The sequence below is a fragment of the Harmonia axyridis genome, chromosome 6, assembly GCF_914767665.1.
Source record: "Harmonia axyridis chromosome 6, icHarAxyr1.1, whole genome shotgun sequence".
In the NCBI taxonomy this organism is placed as follows: domain Eukaryota; kingdom Metazoa; phylum Arthropoda; class Insecta; order Coleoptera; family Coccinellidae; genus Harmonia; species Harmonia axyridis.
Genome location: NC_059506.1, coordinates 34,630,083 through 34,649,604, shown reverse-complemented (window position 1 = coordinate 34,649,604; position 19,522 = coordinate 34,630,083). Strand labels below are relative to the sequence as shown.

Sequence of the window (19,522 nt, the reverse complement as noted above, 5' to 3'; positions counted from 1 at the left end):
TCAACAGTCGCTGTTATTACATATAGACGTAATTTTTTGTGTTACAATAACGTTATATTAAATTTTTCAATTGTATACAAATTTTGAGAAATATAGAAAAATGAAGTGTGACATATGTGGAATTTCCGACAAAAAATACAAATGTCCTGTTTGTCTGATAAATTAGTAAGTATCAATAAAACTAAATTAATTCGATTTGTTCTTGCTGTGAATATTATTTAATGTTTATCTTATTTCTAGTTGTTCAAAAGAATGTTTTGGAAAACATAAGGAGAAATGCAGTAAGGAAATCAGTAAATCAAAAGGTCCTGAATTGAAGAAACCTCGTGTTTCTGTTTCTGCCCCAAAAGAAACTATTTACTCCGAAGTACCTGATGAAAAATTAGAATTGTTGGGTAAGTTATTCGAAATCTTGAGTCATGCAGCTTAGGTAACTTCACATTATTGAGCTTTGATATTTATAAGCGTTTATTTTCAGGTCAGTCTGAAGAACTCAAAGATTTGCTTAAAAATCAACACCTACAAAAACTGCTCAAAATTGTTGATGGAAGTAAAGATCCTGAAAAAATGATGCAAATGGCAATGTTAGAGCCTTTATTCGTAGAATACGTAGATGTTTGTATGAGTTTAGGTAATGAAGAATCCTCGTAAGCAGATATGGATTTAACCAAAAACTGAATACCCTATAGAAGAGGAGATTGAAAAGAAAACACTTGAGGAAGTCTTGAATATATCATATGATGTTTCTCGATTTCAAAAGGTTAATCGGAAGTTAGATTTGTTGCAAAAAATTTGTGCCGAGTATCCATTAAAATGGATTCTGATGTCGATGCTTCAAATTTTGGGAGATGTGTTTTAAGAATGAATAAATTATATTAAAATAAGATTCTGATCATTATTCTGAATTTTAATTGTTTTTTTATCCTGTAATAATTTGATAGGGATGTCAAATTCCAGTTTTTTTTCAAATTATATCAATTTTTGTTGAAATATAAATATTTAAATATACAATGCTGCTATTATTATTCTTCTTATTCTTTAACCACGATAGTGCTATGGTTCCGCTCAAGCAGGTACCCAGATTTGCTGTTCAATCTATCTAATAACTCCAATTTTTCTACCAAAAAGCAAACTCTATTTTTGGACAAAATAAAAAAACTTGGTAAGATATTACGTTTTTATTCCTTGAGTAATTCAGTACTTGAATTTATAAAAAATTATAAAATACAACACATTTTTAATGAAAAGTTCATGTTAACTTCTCTAAAACAAAAAGCAACTCAAAAAGTGAGTTTCACAAATCTGAAAAACATTGAATCAATATAAAAATATCAGAATAAAACTAACAAAGAGTATAAACAAAATAATATGAGGATTATTCATAAAAAAAATACTGAATAATATCACAATCACTTATTTTCAAGAGAAAAATCTCTTAGCATCAATATAAATATTTATTAAAACTCGTAGTCCCAGTTGCTGACCTCTTTACGTGGAATCTCCTCTTGAATTTCGAAAGAGTCAAAATGAGTGGGGTCAAAGGAATCCCTCAATAGTGGAATCAGTATCTTTGGGGCAGGTAGAGAGAGAGATTTTAATCCATTCCAATCAAAATCTTGGAACCACCTACGAAAAATTTATGTTACTTCACTAACACTATTCCAATTCTTATAATTAATTAATTGCAAATGAAATATATTCAGATTAACAGCATTGAATATGAATAATAGGTAATAAACTTCTTTCAGGGATACAGCATCAAAATAATAATTATCATTTTCAAGAAATTGATTTAATTATTTATATGAAAGTGAAATGTAACTTTCATTTTCACTATTCATTAATTATATTCTGAATACAAAAGAAGTGCTATACTTTTATGAATTGAATATGACTGTAGCTATCAGGTTAGAGGAAAATCACATAGAACTATAGGATAACTTACCGATGAGTCTTTATTTCATTCATATCACGGTATCCAATCCTTTTAGAAGGCTCTCTAACGCAAAGCTTTTTTACCAAATCTTCAGAGCTAGAACCTCTGATTATTCCAGAAAAAAATACCTGCTCTACACCACCCAAGATAGCATCATACACTTGAAGTCGGTTTTCTTCACCAAAAAGCAACCTGAACAGTTAGAAATATCTACATGAATTCAATGAATTCGAAATTCAGTTCAAAATATGAGAAATTTTATGTGAATTCGTAATTAAAGTCATCTTATCAATGTTTAATATGCCAAAAAGTCTAAAAAATGAACCTACACTCAAACAAAAATGGGAATCATTATATAACTGATTTGGCATAACTCTAAAAGCACCATATTGTGCCAAAGAATTCTTATCAGAGATTTAAATATTATCAAAATGATATATAACGTTTGAGGGGACAACCAAATTCAAGAAACAGATTTTAAAACCATTTTTAGCCGATAATTCAACAAACCCTATTGAGCAGCCATCACATTTTCCTGATATGACTCCTAGTGACTTTTTTCAAATTCGCGCCAAGTACTGAAAAAATTCCCAATAATTTTTTGGAAATTATACTCACTCTCCGGTCACAAGTTCATAAATGAGTACTCCCAATGTCCAAAAATCCACACCGTGATCGGCACCAGTGTTGAGAACATTTTCAGGGGTGAAATAGGGATAAGTTCCGCAAAATGAGTAACTTTTACCAGTGTATCCTACATATTTGGAGAGTCCCAGATCCGTCAATTTGATATAACCATTTCTGTCAATAACAAGATTCTCGGGTTTCAAATCCCTGGTGAAGACAAAATAAATGAGAATTTATGAAATTGTAAACCAAAAAGGTTTTGCAATATTTTTCACATTCTCTTATCTTTTACCTGTACATGATTTGCCGGTTGTGCAAATACTCTAAAGCCTCAACCACACACGCGCAGATGAAACGTGCAACATCTTCGTCAAAATAAATGTATCTGCCTAAGATCCTCATAATGTCTCCACCCAAACAAACCTCAGAAAGGAAGTACACGTATCTATCATCCCGAAAGGTTCTATAACATCTGAAAAAGAAAAAAATCACTTCAAGTTACAATGTTCTGTGGATATCCCTTCACATAGAAGATTATCTATGTTCGTATTAGGACATAAAATTATGGATGTTCTTTTTACCTTGTAATGAAAGGACTTTTTATGGTCATCAGTAACTCCCTTTCATTGAGTGAATGATCCTGTTGATTTCGTCTGACCATACCTGCTTTTTCGATCTTCTTTAAGGCGAAACTGACATTAGATGCTTTTGTGTATCTGACCAGTGATACTGTTCCATAAGAACCAGTTCCAATGATTGTTACAGGATCGAGATCTTCCAGTTCTATGTTGCCATATTCTGAAAATATCTCAGAATCTTTGAAAAATTAATTTTATGAAGCAGTTTCATAAATATTAATTTCAAATCGAATACTTATTGGGTGAATATAATTTTTTGTCTTTACCTTCATCTTCTACGATTTCCCCAACGTTCTTTTTTTTCTGACAATTCACTTCATCATTGTCCTTGAATTCAGACAACACATCTTTTCGAATTCTGATGCATTCCGATCCTGGAAAGAACGCAGACAATTCGCCTTCGATTCCATCATCGAAACAATCACCTTTTTTAAAAATCTTAACTATTTTTCTCCCTATTTTCTTTGCATCTGGAATAAGTTGGTGAGTTTAAATTGATGTTGAGTTGAAATATCTAGAGATAATAATTATATTTAGTTTAAGACATTAAAGGAGACGTGAACTTGAAATTAGTCAACCAGTAATGTTTGTAGACATTAAATTATCCAGACGGAGAGTTTGTCGCAAAAAAACGTCTATGAGCAATCATAGAATTTGCAAGGTATTTTTCGCAACATGAAAAATCCTCTTGACATATTCTATGCTTCTTAAGCGTTTTTTTGCGACATACTTTTCGTCTGGTCGTGACATCATAATTCAACGTCTACCAACAATAACAATAATGACTTCTACATCTGCGAGGTCTTAATATATTATTTATGTATAATAATGGTTCAAGTGAAATTGTAAATATGCTCACCAATCTCACCTGATTCCTTCTCAATTAGTTTCAAATGGCCGCTTGAAACTATTTGTATATTATCTGTCGTCAATGGAATTATATCATCGGTGTCAAAATAAGCTACTTCCAGCTCCTCTTCTATTTTATCTAGCATTTCTTCAGAGTAATTCCGAAACATAGCTATCGATCTGAGGAACTTTTTGTTTTTGGGAACATAGTTCATTTTTCTTACAGCAAGTTTGAAATCGTATCTATTAAGCTGCCACACTATACATTCTGTTTCCGCTGAAACAATATTTTATATCGAATAATAGTTTTGTATCATTATAATCTAATATAGTTTCATGAAAGAATCAACAAATCCCACTGAACAACCTTGTTGTATATTGGGAAAAAAACTTAAATATAGCATAAAATTAAGGAATTTTGTCATGATATGGTAATATTAATTAATGTTTTTCAGTAATCAAATATTGAATACACCTAATTGAAGAATTGAACAGTGTTTTTCTTGTTTTCCCTGCACATGCATATATAATTTCTGTTATTCATTTTAGACGATTCACAAGTTTTGTAATCAAGTGTCAATATTTAAGAGAAATCAATACAATATAGGTAATTGTTGTATTATATTCATTTATCATTTACTTCTTCGTACTCAACTAATTAGATTATTATTAGTCTATAAACGATAAATAAGTAAATATATGTGGAATGTTTGAATGAATAGATATCACTAATAACAAAATTAACTATGAATTTATTAAAAATAAATTCAAACAATATTTGTGCGAAATTAATAAGAAATTATTTGAACTATTCGCTTTTAGGTACAAAAATAAAGCGTGAATTGAAGTTGACACATGAATTTATCTGTCAAATTGCAGTATCATACTTTTATTTGTTTATTTTTGTATAGGTACACGATGTAAATATTCAAAAGCCCGGTGCAGATCGGAATGATCAATTTCAGTCAAAAATTTTAAAAGTTCTGTTCTTTATGTAGTAGTAAAAATGTTATTACCTTCAAAGTTTATAATATCAACTTTACAATAAATTTACTTATATGAACGAATTAATCGATTTACCTGTCATTGTGGCGGATCTATACAATTTCGCCAATATTTCCTGTTCCCCATATACTGCACCAACATACAAATATTCTTTTTGCCCCACATCGTTCGTTATAGATGCTTTTCCTTTGACAAGAACATATAAGTTTTGGGGGGCATCCTCGGGGGTCATTATAACTTGTTTCGAGGAATATTTAGTCCTTGTCATAAAATGTACAAAAGCGTCTAAAAATCTCCGATCATAATATTTGAAAAACCTCGATCTTGCCCTCAGTGCCTTCCTGACAAATCTACGCTCTTCTTCCATGCTTAAATGTATCAAACTCAACATTCGTTATCTACACTTTGTCAACACGCCACTGCATTTGACTCCACAACAATCAGTAATGGTCATCAACATGAAACCACCCTTGAGATTGGCAGGTATTTTTCTGACTGCCATTCAGCCTCTTTCAAAACAGATACAATGATCTGAGTCGCAACACTTTCTGCGCATGTTTACCGCACTTAACTACTCAGAAAATATGCTGTGAATTAACCCTCGAGTCGACAAAGGCAGCTGGGGGTAAAGAAATAGAGATATACGAATTGTATATCTACAATACCATGAGAAGAACTGATTTTTACGTACCAAAAATGAAATATCACCAGTATTCTAATCGATCGAATGTATCAACAGAAAAATAAAAAATAAATGTTGAAGAAATATTAAAAGTTGAGGATAATAAATAAAATATCTGATATAAATGTTCCAACTGAAGCGATTGTGAGGGATTGAATATAAATATAACTATCGAGCAGGAAAGTATTGATGAGAAATAAAACTGGTACAAAATGCAATTATCTTAACACATAAACACAGTTGTTTACAAATACTACCAGAAAAAGAGGGAAAAAATTAGACGAAAATTCATACAAGGTATACAGCACAAAATGATTTCATTTCCATTGGGAATAAGATACTTTTATTTACATAAATAATATACAAAGACAATAACCAAACAGATAATTTATTCAGAATAGAAAAGATTTAACAAAATGCACAATGTTATATTTTTTTCTACGTTTAAATGTAAAAGGGTAACTCTAAACCCGCCGAAAGCTATTACTAGACCTCCAGATCATAATAGTAATTTACGTAACAAGTCCGGAAAATAGTGTTTTTTTGGACGAATAGACAAAATTCCAGGACGAGCGTATAAGCGAGTCCTGGAAGTCTGTGAGTCCAAAAAAACCATTTTCGGGCGTGTTGCGTACAATATTTTTTCGGCAACCATGTAAAATAACACTATCGCTGCTGCTTTCCATATTTTATTGCGATTGCGATCAAAAAACATGCAAATTTTTGACAACTAATTTCATATGAACTGTCAGCCGTTATCTCGGTTGCTATGAATTCTATGATTCTTTTCCGGCCTAGTCCGGGAAGTACGTACTTTCCGCACTAGGCCGGGAAATGCTACTTTCTCAGAGAAAAAGCGTCCTGGAAGTGAGCACTTCCCGGACGGTTGCCGAAAAAAACCTTTTTTTTACTTGGAATAACTGTATTGTGATTCATTTTATCGATATACCTGGCGAAATCTGGCGGATAATTTCTGAAACATTCAATTTGAAAAAAAAATTTCATTTGAAAGTTGTCTTTGTGACCGGCCGGTAATGAGTGAATTTGAACATGAATTATTCATCATCAGTCACTCTAACCTTATCATTTAAGATCATTTTCAATTTAAAATTCAACTATAATTAGGGTTATTTGGACTAAATGACAAGATCATATTTCATGGAACATGATGCATGCAATATCATCGGAAATATCCTGATTACGGTCCTGTTCAAAAAATGCTTTATTTTTCTAGGAAACTGTTGTATGTATATATTATTAAGGAAAACTATAGTTAATTCGTTATTCGCTCTTTAATTGAGCCTTAAAAATCCCTGGATGAAACTCTAATGCCAGAAAGCTTAATGTGGAGTAAAATATATAGACTATTTGACATATATTTGAAATCCTTTTAAATTATTCAGTCATGTTTATTAAGCAGATAACAATTGTTTAGTTTCCATTTGCATAAATATTTAAAAAAAATTGGTATTCAAAATTGTAAAATTCAATTCATAGGCCAAAAAATGGTTTAGTTTCCATTAGCATAAATATTTTAAAAAAATTGATATTCAAAATTGTAAAATTCAATTCATAGGCCAAAAAATTGTTTAGTTTCCATTTGCATGAATATTTAAAAAAAATTGGTATTCAAAATTGTAAAATTCAATTCATAGGCCAATAAATTCCTAAATTGGAGATACAAATTAAAGATTCCTTGGATTTTAATCCTATAAACCTGGACCCGCAAAAGCTTTGTTTTCGAAATACAGTGTGTTTCTTGTAGTTGTATTTTTTGTGATCATTATACCAGTTTATCAAATCTTTTTCAATCTTCGCTGCAGATTGGGTAAACAAGTACCAAAATTTATAATTAATTTATTCATCACAGCATCTTTATGAATTTTTTTTTGAAAATTTGGATTTTCCTGGGGATTACTAAAGAATTGTTTGATTTTTTTCTCGAAATCGGTAGATATTACGACTAAACTACACAAAATCAAAAAGTGTAGTACTAGACCAAAATTTTTTTTACGTTTTTCTAAACTACCAGTGGTCCACCAAAAAAGAGTTCTGGAGGAAAGAAGCAGGCAATGTTCCAGAATTACTTTTATTAATTACTCATACTACAGCATCTGGTTTGAGGTTAAAATTCAATGTTGTTTTAAATTCTCTTCAAATTTTCAATCATCTTTCTATAAGGAAAATGGAACTATTCAGACTCAAAATCACCTGCATGTCTAAATTAACAGCAAACACTGAACCCAAAAAAAAATTGACAAATGTGGTTATTTCAAATTGAAGTCATCAAAAATTTCGCCCAATTCAGTTCATGATAAAATACTTTAAATTCAATGTTGTTTTAAACAAGAATGAATTCTTCGAGACTTTAGAACTTTTTACAAGTTTGATATAATATTTTTTTAAATTAATGTTTATCATCATCCAAGATGTGATTGTTATATGTGGAAGTAAAAACAAATAAAACTCATAAAAATTTTTAACATTTTGTTATTGAAATAACAAACATTATTTTACTATATCTTAAACCATCCTTCTGAGGAGCTCGTTAATTCTGTCTTCCCTATTACCGAAGTCTCCACCTTCAACATAGTGGTTTGTCTTCCTACGCCATCCACCAGTTGGGGTATTTAGCTGAAAAAAAAAAAAATTACACCATGAAGCTCAAAAAGAATTCATCAACAGAAAATGCCTCAATGATATTTAACGTACCTTGAAGGGCCATAAGAAATTTGAGGCAAATTTGAACTTAGGTCCAACGGTGAAAATTTCATGGACAAGATCTTCGACGCAGATGATATTGGATTTGCTTAGTCTGTTCTCAATGATTTCGTTACTGGTGATTGGAATTCTCTGACCATTGACTTTGGCGAATCCTCTTTTGTAGATCAGTTCTTTAACTGATTTTAGGTTGGGATAACCCCAGGTAATGTAGGGCTCGCATATTCTCAACATGTTGATGGTGGCTTTGTTAAGTTTCACGAAGACACCATTGTTGATTTGCAACAGACGGAAAAGTTTCAATACTTTCCTGACTTTAGGGGCTACTTTGTTGATACTGAAATCATAAATTAATGAATATTCTCAAGTTAAACTATAAAATACCAACTTACCCCCTAATCCTAATTACGAATGCCAATTTAGCTTCACCAGGTACATAATAATTACCACGGTTCTTTGCTTGTCTGACCAACCTGACTTCTTCTCTTTCTTTGAGTTTATACTCTTTCATATATTGTTCGGCTCTTTGGAAGATTTCCTTGCGTTTCTTCACTTGGACAGCTTTCTTCTTGATGGCACTTTGAACCTTAATGGTCCTAGCTAAATCACGTCTTTTACGTTGTTTCAAGACGGATTCGGGAACAACTGGTAGTTGCTTTTTAGTCTTACTTTTTTCAACTCTGAAACAAACATTTTAACTTTGAAAATGAACAAAACAAATTGGAATAAACAAAATGAGCGATCTGTTCGGTCAACGACTGCTTAAAAATAAAGATTTAGATGATAGAGATTCAATCGGACACGTGTTATACGACTATGTGCATATGGCAGAATCGAGAAAATGTACAATTACTTCCCAGGCATCTAACAATGTTTGAACATTTTGTTTAATAAACCATATCAATTAAGCAAAAATACTCACGTTGGCGCCATTTTAATTTAACTCTCGACTTCGAGATGAAAATGAAAAACACGCCGACCGCAGCTAACCTTAAAACGATATAGCACTCACAGAAGTTTCCTAAAAAAGACCGAACACCTTAGAAATATAGAAATGTCAAATGTGTCTATAGAATTTAAAAAAATGTTTCGTAAAATTCGTTCAGTCGTAAATATTAATTTTTTCTAAAAAAAGCTTAATGAAAGCAAGTGAACTCTTCACTGGTGTAATAGATTATGTGGGAAATATATTATTATAAAGATAATATATTCCCAACACTAAAGAGACCTCGAAATTTTAATAATTCCAACAATGTTGACAATACTCAATTGTGTGTTCTCAATTCATATTCGAATTTTGTGAACAATAAATTTGCAAACCTGTGATAAATAAATTAAAAATATTTCAAAGTTCAGTAAGATCCCGTTTTACCCTATTTGTCTATGGTCTCTGCTCTGAGGTTTTTTCTTGTAGGTTAGAAAAACGTAACCAAATATCAGAAATGACAACCTTTGTTGAATATTTTAATTTTAATGTTCACAAATGCTTCTTATGATAAAATAAAATGCCAAATTTGAATTTTGATTTAGGTTTCCATAAAAAAAATAAAAGATAGCAAACTATAAATAACTATGAATAAATCCATGGATTCAGATCAGTCGACGCCAATGAATGGACATTGCAAAAATATTGAAATAAATCATATTCCAAACATATTAAAAGTAGAGGATAGCAATAAAATATCTAATATTAACGTTCCTACTGCAAGCGAATGGAGGGGGATTCAAAATGTAACTGTTAAACAAGAACCTATTTGTGAGGAACAAAATGAGAAAGAGCATCAACCTGGTACAGACTATGAAATTATTAAAAAAAGAATGGATCCGTATTATCCTACTTCCAATAAATCAAATCAGCATTATGTTATTTTGTTACAGCTCCTTCACAAGATCAACCCAAAATAAAAAGGAAAAGATTAGATGAAGATATTGTGGAAAGTTCAATACAAAACAATTTCATTTCCATTAAGAATGAAATTCAAGGAATTGAAATAGAACATTCTTCTATTAAAAAAGAATGTGAAATAATATATGAAATATCTGATGATGAAACCATTAAGGAAACTGATGGAAAAGAGTGAGTGTTATGAACAAATTTCATTAATAATAACGAAAAAACTATGAATATAATAAAAGAAGGATGGTGGTCTATATGGTTATATAGAGAGCTCATGAGAACAACCTTTGTTCTAGTCGGAGCCTGGTTTTCTTGGATGTCAACCTGTTTACCTGTTATCTGAAGAGAAAAAAAATATATATATATTTATATAATACTGACTTGCTATTCTATTTCTATGTTTCTTTTTTTTAGGCACTGTTGTTTAAAATATTGGTCACCAACTTTTTGCCATCTTTGCCAAACTAACATCGATACAACTATAGACGATCATAATCAAAAATTTCACAAGGTAAGTCATAAACTTTGTCTCATTTTAGAACTATATGGTTAATTCAATTAGAATAATTGAGGCCCTTAATTTATTCCTTACAATTTACAGAAGGGAATTTTTTTTCAATGTCCCTATTGTGATTCACTCCAGTTAGCAAGAAATAGATTACCTAATGAATTGAAAAAACACAGGAAAATCCTCTCTATCAAATGCCATTATTGTGAAGAAACTTATCACAATTGGATAAAAATAATAGCTCATATAGATGAGAAACACCCAGATAAGGTATGACTTTTTTTTTTTGGAAATTTACTCAATTTTTCTGTTTTTTTTTTTTAAAGGTTACTACGCAATGCAATATCTGTTCTTATGAGGCAATTTCCTTTCAAACTTTAATCAATCACAAGCTGTGCTGCCATAAAGGTGAATCATTAATAATCAATTGTAAGTTTTGCAATTTTTCCACTGTAAGATATTCACTTCTAAAAATTCACATGGAAGTCAAACACAAAGAGAATACATCAAAATCCGAAACTGGCCCAAAGGTAATGAACAAAAAAATGTCCTATCGTTATTTCAGAAGAAAAAAAAAGGAGTTTTAATGATTGAAATGTATAGAATTGGATATAGAAAATATTTCATTAGATTTTTAGCTTGGTTTACTTATTTTCAATATTAACGCTTTTAATTTCAGTATTGGAGAATCGTTTCCAGGAAATCGCAAAAACCCCTCAAAAAACCTGAGCCAAGAAGTCCTTGGAGATTGCACAGTCGTCCATTAGAAATATCTGAGATAAAAGGCCCTTGGAGATGGGATTGCGAAGAATTGAATAATACCACAACAGAAAGTAAAAGTCCCCAAAAACAAGTCGCAGTTATTAGAAATAATGATAAAAATGTCGATTATCAAAACGTTAAAGTTAAACAAGAAATAATTTACATGGAAGAAGATGAAACATGTTGTCAACTTGGTGAAAATGGATATGTTGAAGAGAGAGTTGGTATGTATTGTTGTTTTTTCACATCGAACAAGATTGGAGCCTGAGGTATATTCGACATTATAAGAAATTAAATGAATTCCGCAGCATTCAGACAGTTTTTCAATTCTGAAAAAAGTACGCCCTCGAGCGGGACTCGAACCAGCAACCTCCGAATAACTAGTCCGGCTCTCAAACCACTAAGCAACCGGAGGTTACGGGTTCGAGTCCCGCTCGAGGAGGTACTTTTTCCAGAATTGAAAAATTGCCTGAAAGCCGTGAAATTAATTTCATTTATAAACACACACATGTTTAACTATTATTCACGTATTATAAGAAATATTTATTTTCATTCTCATTAGTGAAGATTTTAGCCTTGAATTTTCTTGTTCGATAAATGAAATATCAACATTTTCGGAACAAATAAGCATTCAGTCTGCCTCCATACTATCTAAACTGCTATTATAAAAGGCCTTGAATGAGTGTGTTATTTTAGGTTCTCCCCAAAGTGAACCAAAAATAAAGAGGGAAAAATTGGAAGATGATGAGGTAATCGACAATTTAGTTATGATCAAGTGTGAAATTCCTGAAGAAGTTGAAGTCAAAATGGAAGATGTAAATTCTTCGGATGCAAGAGAAGAACAGTTTTTGGGACTAATTGACCAAGCTGAGGGAATTAAGGAAGAACTAACCGATGACGCAGATAGCCCAACAGCAGAAGACAAGTGAGTTACCTTAAATTTTTAACTGGTACTTTATTTTAACCTGTAAATTTTTTTTTCAGATTTTTTTGCATGAAATATATACGTCTAAATATTTGCCGTCTGTGCGATTGTCCTGTCTATACAAAGTTAGACAAGCATATAGAAACTCATCATAAGGTAGGTTACACCGAAAATACTTTCCATATCTTATTCATTAATATTTCAGATAGGAATATTCTTTCACTGCCCCTTCTGCGATGGTTCCCAGAAATTTTCTAAAAAAGTACAAACAGCTGAATTGAAAAAACACCAAAAACTTCATTCCGTGAATTGTCAGTTTTGCGGAGAGACCTTTCGCTATTGGGAAGAAGTTACAGCTCATATAGATGAAAAGCATCAAGATGAGGTAATTATGAATTTTTTATTTTAAGGACTTTTTTGTTGTGTTTAAATTAGTGAATTTCGTTATTTTTTTTTATAGGTTAGCAAGTGTTGTAGCATTTGTGATTACAAGGCTAGTTCCTATCACAAATTAATAAATCACTTATTATACCTACATAAAGGAGAAACATTGATATATTATTGTGAATTTTGTGATTTTGTCACGTTTCAACCGTCGCTGCTCCAATTTCATGCAGAGGTGAAACACCAGGCGAGTCCACTGAAAATTGAACTTGTTGAAGAGGTAATGTATATTGAATAGTAAATAATAGTATCAGACTTTTTTTTACAAATGTATTTCTTAATTCAAACTGTTTTTCAGAATACTTGATGATATTTTCTTCCCAACTTCGATCCCAGAATAGGAATTTAGTCGAATTCTAAGGCCACAGAAGTAAGAGGAATTTATAGAGTGCACAATTGTATTATTTAAAAAAAAACGGACGAAAGTCAGTTTTAGACTGAAGAAATTGAATTGTTTTATCCACCTTTAATTGTCTTTCCATCAGTTATAATTCCTGTAATTGTAATGAAATTGGTGTAGTCACAAATATTTATTCTATACAAGAAAGGAGACAGAAAAAATAATAAAGTACTTCACAAAATTTGTTTCAATAATTTATTAACATTTTTAACTGAATTCTAAGAATGAAATTCTACAGCCAAACTGGATGATGTGGTATTATAAAATAGGCATGTTTGTCTGTGTAAAATAATAGCAGGTTTTATGATTTTTTTCCAAGCCTTTCGCCGAATACCTTCAACATTGTTAGTATTATTATGTTACTAAATCAATTTTAGTTGGGGATATGAAAGAAAACGTGCAGAAAAACAAGTGTACAAAGAGGTTTTATTTACTTGTATTCGGAGTTGTCAAAATGTATTCTGATCACCAATTTAGGCGATTTTCAGATCAAGAAGGAAAGTAGCAAAAATACGTTATAATTAATCATAGAAAATGTCTACATGGGGACAAAAGTTTGTCGCAAAAAAATGCTTTACATTTTCTATGCTTTCTCATAGACGTTTTTTTGAGACGAACTTTTGTCACCAGAACCATTTCGTATTATTCATTATTTGTAATGGGTTTTTTCGGGATAACTTTAGCTGTATTTTCATGGAGATCAGCTGACTTTACCCATTTACAAGTTTGATTATAGATGTCGCAATCTACTCTTAAATCGCCGATGTACAAAAAAAAAATTAGAAATCTCATTCTGTGATGTAGGAATATGTCTATTATATCCGAAAAAAACCTAATTCCATCAATACACCCAAGTTTTAAGGCACTTTTTTTATCTACTTTGAATCTATCGCGAAAAAACGCTCATAGGTGTTATGGCGTCCGCCCATGACGTAACGGTTAAGTAAACCTTCCCATAACATTAATTAAGTATTTTATATGTTTGTTGAACGAAGAAAGTTAATAATACATAACTTATTTCTTGTGATAAAATGAATTCCAAAGTTTACAAGTGGTGTATGGTCCCTATGTGTAAAAACACATCAATAACAACACCTAACAAATTGTTTCTTTACGTTCCAAATAAGAAAATAATGAGAGATAAGTGGCTGGAGCTTGCAGGGCGAAACCCAGCAGAAATAGTTTCGAATTCACCAGTTTATTTTTGTGAAGACCATTTTGATGTAAGTGTTTAATTTTTCAATATATTAATTTTTTTGGCAATAGGTCTGTAACTCAAAATCCTTGTTGGGTTAATAATTAGCTCTTTATTAATAATAAGTAATCATAAGTATTCAATATACAAATCAAAATGCACTCATTTTATAATAAAAGAAAACATTGAAAAAAAAAATCGTGACATACGAAACAAACAGAAATCAAATATTCTCAACTAGTTATTTTTTTTTTAAGCTACCAAATGATATGGAAAATTATATGGAGTATCGTGTAATGGGGTTCGTATCACAAGTACGTAAGAAACCAGGTTGCATTCCTACAAAATTTGCATGCCAAACATACAAAAATAATCAAAGCCTATCCGATACTATAGAACCACAAAATATATGTAATAAACGTAAGGTAACGGCTCTAGAAAAATGTGAAAAGCAATCAGAAGAAAATTGTATGTTCAGAAAACATTTAAAAACAGAAGAAATAGCATCTGGAAGTTCAGGTAAATATTTTTCAAGATTTAAGCTAGGTATCTGCCCTAAATAATTCTTGTTTCATTTCTGATGATACTCCAATTTTTATTTTTATCACTTAACTACGATAAAACAATCAAATAATACAAGAATCAATCAAAACGCCAATAATAACAAAACTTCAAAACGACACAAAATAGGGTTATACCATAGATAAAGAAAAAGTATAGAATGTTATAAAAGTCTCAAATCATTACATCAACACGGACGCCAAAGCATTTTTTTACGACGATGTCAGACAAAAGTTTGAATAAAAAAAAACGCCTTTCCAAAGAATATTATAGTCTGTGATTCATAAGCGTTTTTTTGCGAAACGACATAATTTTCATCCAGAGGCAACAATAGTTGAAGTTTTCATTTCGATATATTTCTTGTTATTTGATTAATTTTTTTTGAGAAAGATCCCTTTCTGCAGAAGTAACTATGCATCCACAAAAAACGGAGATTATAATAGTTGTTTTCGTTTGCCTAAAAATAAAGAAATAAAGCTTTTATGGATAAAATCTATCCAGCAAAAAAATGTTATTACTAGTGCTTTGTTCGAAACATTTTGAAGCGAGAGATATAATTAAGCATCAAAAATTTAAGACTGGATGGAACTATCATTTGTGTAGCTCCTACATATAAAGAAGGCGTTGTTCCAAAATTTTTTTTAAATTCATCCACACACCTGTTAAAATCAAAAACAATTGTGTGTATAAATAATAATAAAAAAGCAAAAGCAGTTCATTTTCTGATTACCGAAACCTTACAGTTGAACCAGAAATAATATATACGGAAGAGAGTAAAACAGATTGTAAATATGGGGAAGACTCTCAAAACATTGGTACGTTTTCTTGTTTCATATAAAATTAATATAGTTTTATTGTGAAGTGTATTGTTAAAGGTTCTCCCAAATGTGAACCAAAAATAAAGAAGGAAAAATTGGATGACATTGAAGATATCAAGGAAAATGTATCAAAAAATAATTTCATATTTATAAAAAGTGAAATTCCTGAGGAAGTTGGACTCAAGGAGGAAGATGAATATTCTTTGGTTGAACAGTTATTGGAACTAGTTAATCAAACTGAGACAGTTAAGGAAGAATTAGCAGATGCCTCTGATGATACAATAAAAAAAGAAAAGCAAGTTTGAAATTAAGAGGGTGAATAAATTTGTCCCTAATTCTTTACTGGTACATATTTTCAATATTATTTTTGTACAAAATATATCTAATTCTATAATATTTCAGGAGGGACTATTTCTTGACAGTTTCTACTGAAAAAGATTCATGGGATTTAAAAAAAAATTGTCATCTGAAATATCAAAACTCAAGAAGTATTTCTGCGTGAATTGTCAGTTAACAGAGAGTATATGGCTTGTTTGAACAAAATGCATCAAAATAAGGTAATTTTTTTTTTAATTTGTTTAAATGAGTCTCATTCAATGTTTGATTATTTTTTGTTGTATTTTCATAGGTAAGCGAACGCTGTTGCTTTTGTGGTTGCCAAACTATTTTTAATCCAAAGTTAATAAATCCGTATTGATCGCACATGATAGAAAAATATTGGACTATAATTATTGATTTTGTGATTTTGTTACTTGGTTGAAACACTTCACGCTACAAGAAAAATGTGCTATTTGTGTGTGTCTGTATTATTTTAAGATTTTATAGACTGAAAAAACTGATATTAGTAAGTTGAGTTATATTCAAAATATTTTTATAAACAGAAAAAGTATCTTGTGAATAATAAAGTATTTTAACGAATTTCAAGCACTTCTTGTCATTAATATTAAAACCACTGTATAAAGAAAAGAATCTATTCTTTATAAAATGATTATTTCTATGATATACAGTTTATCAAATCCCTGTACAGGATTACACTCAATGATGGCATCTAGGAAGACTATCTCAAAAAGATGGCTTAAATTTTAAGATTTTTTCAAAAAAACTGGCATAATTCGAATGTCGTCAGTTCTGTATAAGGCGTTGATCATATTTTATGCGTTATTTGAGAGGCTTTTAGATCGTAGATGCGGAAATAGGCTTTGGTTCTAAGCAGAAAACCGTTTTTACGTATTAAACCCCATTTTTTTTCTGCGAAATTGGGTATATCTCAGTTTTGAGCTGTGTTAGGAAAAAACTGATTGCTGGTTAGAATTCAGCATGGAAAATTTTTCCAAGGTAAGGAAGGTTTGAAGCTGATCCGAAATTTTTGAATGAACTAGACATGATGACAAATTTTCAAAACTATCCTATATTTTTCAGAAAGGAATATTATTCACAAGAACTAACATCTTTCTGCAGATAGTAAAGTTTTGGTCAAAAAAATTAGATTTGAGTTTTCAGATTTAAAACGCGAGGAAGTGTCATGGCGGCGGTAGTGACGTCAATCCGTAGTAGTAGCACAGATTACTAGTTAGTCTGTGGTAGTAGCAAACGAATATTTAAATTAGGTCTATGTAGTGGACCATGCGGCCAAAAAAAAACGTAAACACTGGACGTTCATTTAATAATTTTATGTAGAAATATGAATTTCAAAACTTACAAGATTTGTGGGGTTCCTCAGTGTAAAAACACAAGTTTAAAAACTCCAGAGAAGTTATTTGTTTCGGTTCCACAAAACAGAGACATGCGAGTAAAATGGCTTCAACTTGCAAAGCGAGATTTAACTGGAATAACGACGGCAACTCGTCTTCATTTTTGTGAAGATCATTTCGATGTGCGTATTCACTTTGTAGATTCTTTTTAAATATCTTGTTTGAGGTCTAAGTTTATATAAGAAACAATATTCCTTAGGGTTATCTTGCACTGGCACCAGTGGCACAACAATTGTCTTTATAGGTATTTCATTGAAATTTCAGATGCCAAATGATATGGAGAATTATATGCAATATCATGTGATGGGTTCTGTACACCAGGTACGTATGAAACGTGAGTGCTTGCCTACAAAATTTCATTGTCAATCAGATCAAAAAAACACAACATCTGATGCAGAACAGAGAATGAACTTGCTTGAAGAATTTGAAAAAGAAATGGAAGAGAGAACAGCCGCTGCAAAACGGGTGGAGTTTGGAGATAATTTACCTGGTTGTTCAGGTAGGTGGTATCTAATTATTTCAATGAAACAACATTTTCATACATTAAAAATTTATATTGATTAGGTCAACTTGATGTGATCTTGTGCTGTTGTACTTAAGTATTCATTTCGATATATATTTATTTTGGTTTGATTAACATTTTTTTGAGATATAACTTTAAGAAGATGGTAAGAAAATGTTCTGCCCCTTTCGGCAGAAGTAACTATGCATCCACAAAAAATGAAGGTTGTATTAGTTGTTTTCGTTTGCCAAAAAAAAATCAAATCAAAAAACAGTTTTATTGTAAAGTGTTTTGTTTAAGGTTCTCACCAATGTGAACCAAAAATAAAAAAGCAAAAATCGGACAATAATGAAGAAATCATGGAAAATGTATCAAAAAATAATTTCAATCTTATACAAAGTGAAGTTCCTGAAGAAGCTGTAGCCAAGGAAGAAGATGAATATGATTTGGTTGAACAGTTATATCAACTACTTAATCAATCAGAAACATTTCAGGAAGAACTAATAGATGCATCTCAAATAACAAAAGACAAAACAAGTTGAAATTAAAAGAAGGGTGTGGAGTTGCCACTTTTAAAAAAAAATATATCATCTGAAATATCGACCCTCAAAAGGAATTTCTGCGTGAATTGTCAGTTTTCAGAGAGTATATGGCTCATTCAGATAAAATACATCAAAATGAGGTAATTATGACATTTGTTTAAATGGGTCTTATTCAATTTATGATTATTTTTTGTTGTTTTTTGTAGGTTAGCGAATGATGTTGCTTTTGTGGTTGTCATACTATTTCTAACCCAGAGTTAATAAATCACCCACATGATGGAAAAATATTGGGCAATAATTCTGGATCTTGTGGTTTTGTCACTTGGTTGAAACACTTCACACTACAAGAAGAATGTGATGTTTGTGTGTGTCTGTATTGTTTTTAGATTTTTATAGGCTGAAAATTTTAATAAGCCATATTATATTTATATATTTTTTTGTAATGAAGTCAGTTGTATTCGAAATATTTTTATAAACAGAAGTAACTTGTGAATAATAAAGAATTTATACAAATTTTAAGACTGATTTTTGACTGTCGAGTACCTTTATTTATGGATATGAAAGTATAAGAGTTTAGTTTATGGTACTTTTTGGAAGATCATATGTTTGAAACACTGAATTATGTACAGAGTGATCGACTACAACCAATTGAGGCAGATTAGATCACCGTTAATACAATTTATGCATCAGGTGTTTCTGTTCCTGAAAAATAGAAATTTAATACGTGAAATTTTTCTACTTAGGAAACCTGCAACAAAT

The 19,522-nt window shown here is 30.9% G+C and overlaps 6 protein-coding genes across 9 annotated transcripts; 4 read left to right on the top strand and 2 right to left on the bottom strand.

Moving 5' to 3' along the window:
- Positions 1-24: 24 nt before the first annotated feature.
- LOC123682067 (zinc finger HIT domain-containing protein 3-like) lies at positions 25-1,004 on the top strand. Its single transcript, XM_045620463.1, has 3 exons — positions 25-165; positions 241-395; positions 479-1,004. The coding sequence occupies exons 1-3, from the start codon at positions 101-103 to the stop codon at positions 649-651; spliced, it is 393 nt and encodes a 130-aa protein (XP_045476419.1). The 5' UTR covers positions 25-100; the 3' UTR covers positions 652-1,004.
- A 159-nt stretch (positions 1,005-1,163) lies between these two features.
- LOC123682065 (cAMP-dependent protein kinase catalytic subunit beta-like) lies at positions 1,164-5,992 on the bottom strand. 3 transcript variants are annotated; one of them, XM_045620460.1, is made up of 8 exons: positions 5,131-5,992; positions 4,061-4,327; positions 3,468-3,671; positions 3,145-3,379; positions 2,856-3,035; positions 2,555-2,770; positions 1,946-2,128; positions 1,164-1,626 (listed from the first exon to the last, which is right to left on the bottom strand). In XM_045620460.1, exons 1-8 carry the CDS (start codon positions 5,444-5,446, stop codon positions 1,458-1,460), a joined length of 1,770 nt encoding a protein of 589 aa, XP_045476416.1. In that variant the 5' UTR covers positions 5,447-5,992; the 3' UTR covers positions 1,164-1,457. The 3 variants fall into 3 exon arrangements, with proteins under 3 accessions (XP_045476416.1, XP_045476417.1, XP_045476418.1); XM_045620461.1 differs by having other exon boundaries at positions 4,070-4,327; positions 5,131-5,716; XM_045620462.1 differs by having other exon boundaries at positions 3,145-3,361; positions 5,131-5,699.
- A 2,219-nt stretch (positions 5,993-8,211) lies between these two features.
- On the bottom strand, positions 8,212-9,540 carry LOC123682267 (60S ribosomal protein L7-like). The gene is made up of 4 exons (XM_045620806.1): positions 9,381-9,540; positions 8,851-9,138; positions 8,450-8,795; positions 8,212-8,371 (listed from the first exon to the last, which is right to left on the bottom strand). Exons 1-4 carry the CDS (start codon positions 9,389-9,391, stop codon positions 8,261-8,263), a joined length of 756 nt encoding a protein of 251 aa, XP_045476762.1. The 5' UTR covers positions 9,392-9,540; the 3' UTR covers positions 8,212-8,260.
- Positions 9,541-9,867: 327 nt separating this feature from the next.
- LOC123682266 lies at positions 9,868-13,575 on the top strand. Its single transcript, XM_045620805.1, has 11 exons — positions 9,868-10,247; positions 10,337-10,535; positions 10,770-10,866; positions 10,957-11,133; positions 11,190-11,393; positions 11,543-11,849; positions 12,322-12,550; positions 12,610-12,706; positions 12,756-12,935; positions 13,011-13,214; positions 13,293-13,575. Exons 1-11 carry the CDS (start codon positions 10,031-10,033, stop codon positions 13,299-13,301), a joined length of 1,920 nt encoding a protein of 639 aa, XP_045476761.1. The 5' UTR covers positions 9,868-10,030; the 3' UTR covers positions 13,302-13,575.
- Positions 13,576-14,308: 733 nt separating this feature from the next.
- LOC123682509 lies at positions 14,309-16,886 on the top strand. 2 transcript variants are annotated; one of them, XM_045621153.1, is made up of 7 exons: positions 14,310-14,617; positions 14,847-15,054; positions 15,091-15,108; positions 15,894-15,965; positions 16,026-16,313; positions 16,371-16,525; positions 16,597-16,886. In XM_045621153.1, exons 1-5 carry the CDS (start codon positions 14,426-14,428, stop codon positions 16,271-16,273), a joined length of 738 nt encoding a protein of 245 aa, XP_045477109.1. In that variant the 5' UTR covers positions 14,310-14,425; the 3' UTR covers positions 16,274-16,313; positions 16,371-16,525; positions 16,597-16,886. The 2 variants fall into 2 exon arrangements, with proteins under 2 accessions (XP_045477108.1, XP_045477109.1); XM_045621152.1 differs by having other exon boundaries at positions 14,309-14,617; positions 14,847-15,108.
- A 517-nt stretch (positions 16,887-17,403) lies between these two features.
- LOC123682508 lies at positions 17,404-18,794 on the top strand. The gene is made up of 4 exons (XM_045621151.1): positions 17,404-17,518; positions 17,549-17,841; positions 17,984-18,218; positions 18,522-18,794. Exons 2-4 carry the CDS (start codon positions 17,650-17,652, stop codon positions 18,761-18,763), a joined length of 669 nt encoding a protein of 222 aa, XP_045477107.1. The 5' UTR covers positions 17,404-17,518; positions 17,549-17,649; the 3' UTR covers positions 18,764-18,794.
- The last annotated feature ends 728 nt before the right edge of the window (positions 18,795-19,522 follow it).

Bases quoted from the DNA above. Each gene is read 5' to 3' on its own strand.
- LOC123682067 (XM_045620463.1), top strand. From the start codon at position 101: ATGAAGTGTGACATATGTGGAATTTCCGACAAAAAATACAAATGTCCT. The intron at 166-240 runs GTAAGTATCAAT...TCTTATTTCTAG, and splicing joins CCTGTTTGTCTGATAAATTA to TTGTTCAAAAGAATGTTTTG. The intron at 396-478 runs GTAAGTTATTCG...GTTTATTTTCAG, and splicing joins TGAAAAATTAGAATTGTTGG to GTCAGTCTGAAGAACTCAAA.
- LOC123682065 (XM_045620460.1), bottom strand. From the start codon at position 5,446: ATGTTGAGTTTGATACATTTAAGCATGGAAGAAGAGCGTAGATTTGTC. The intron at 4,328-5,130 runs GTAAATCGATTA...ATATTGTTTCAG, and splicing joins TAGATCCGCCACAATGACAG to CGGAAACAGAATGTATAGTG. The intron at 3,380-3,467 runs GTAAAGACAAAA...AATTTTTCAAAG, and splicing joins GGAAATCGTAGAAGATGAAG to ATTCTGAGATATTTTCAGAA.
- LOC123682267 (XM_045620806.1), bottom strand. The intron at 8,796-8,850 runs GTAAGTTGGTAT...TTATGATTTCAG, and splicing joins TTCGTAATTAGGATTAGGGG to TATCAACAAAGTAGCCCCTA. The intron at 8,372-8,449 runs GTACGTTAAATA...TTTTTTTTTCAG, and splicing joins ATTTCTTATGGCCCTTCAAG to CTAAATACCCCAACTGGTGG.
- LOC123682266 (XM_045620805.1), top strand. From the start codon at position 10,031: ATGAATAAATCCATGGATTCAGATCAGTCGACGCCAATGAATGGACAT. The intron at 11,850-12,321 runs GTATGTATTGTT...GTGTTATTTTAG, and splicing joins ATATGTTGAAGAGAGAGTTG to GTTCTCCCCAAAGTGAACCA. The intron at 12,936-13,010 runs GTAATTATGAAT...TTTTTTTTATAG, and splicing joins ATGAAAAGCATCAAGATGAG to GTTAGCAAGTGTTGTAGCAT.
- LOC123682509 (XM_045621152.1), top strand. From the start codon at position 14,426: ATGAATTCCAAAGTTTACAAGTGGTGTATGGTCCCTATGTGTAAAAAC. The intron at 14,618-14,846 runs GTAAGTGTTTAA...TTTTTTTTTAAG, and splicing joins TTTGTGAAGACCATTTTGAT to CTACCAAATGATATGGAAAA. The intron at 15,966-16,025 runs GTACGTTTTCTT...GTATTGTTAAAG, and splicing joins GGAAGACTCTCAAAACATTG to GTTCTCCCAAATGTGAACCA.
- LOC123682508 (XM_045621151.1), top strand. From the start codon at position 17,650: ATGAATTTCAAAACTTACAAGATTTGTGGGGTTCCTCAGTGTAAAAAC. The intron at 17,842-17,983 runs GTGCGTATTCAC...TTGAAATTTCAG, and splicing joins TTTGTGAAGATCATTTCGAT to ATGCCAAATGATATGGAGAA. The intron at 18,219-18,521 runs GTAGGTGGTATC...GTTTTGTTTAAG, and splicing joins TAATTTACCTGGTTGTTCAG to GTTCTCACCAATGTGAACCA.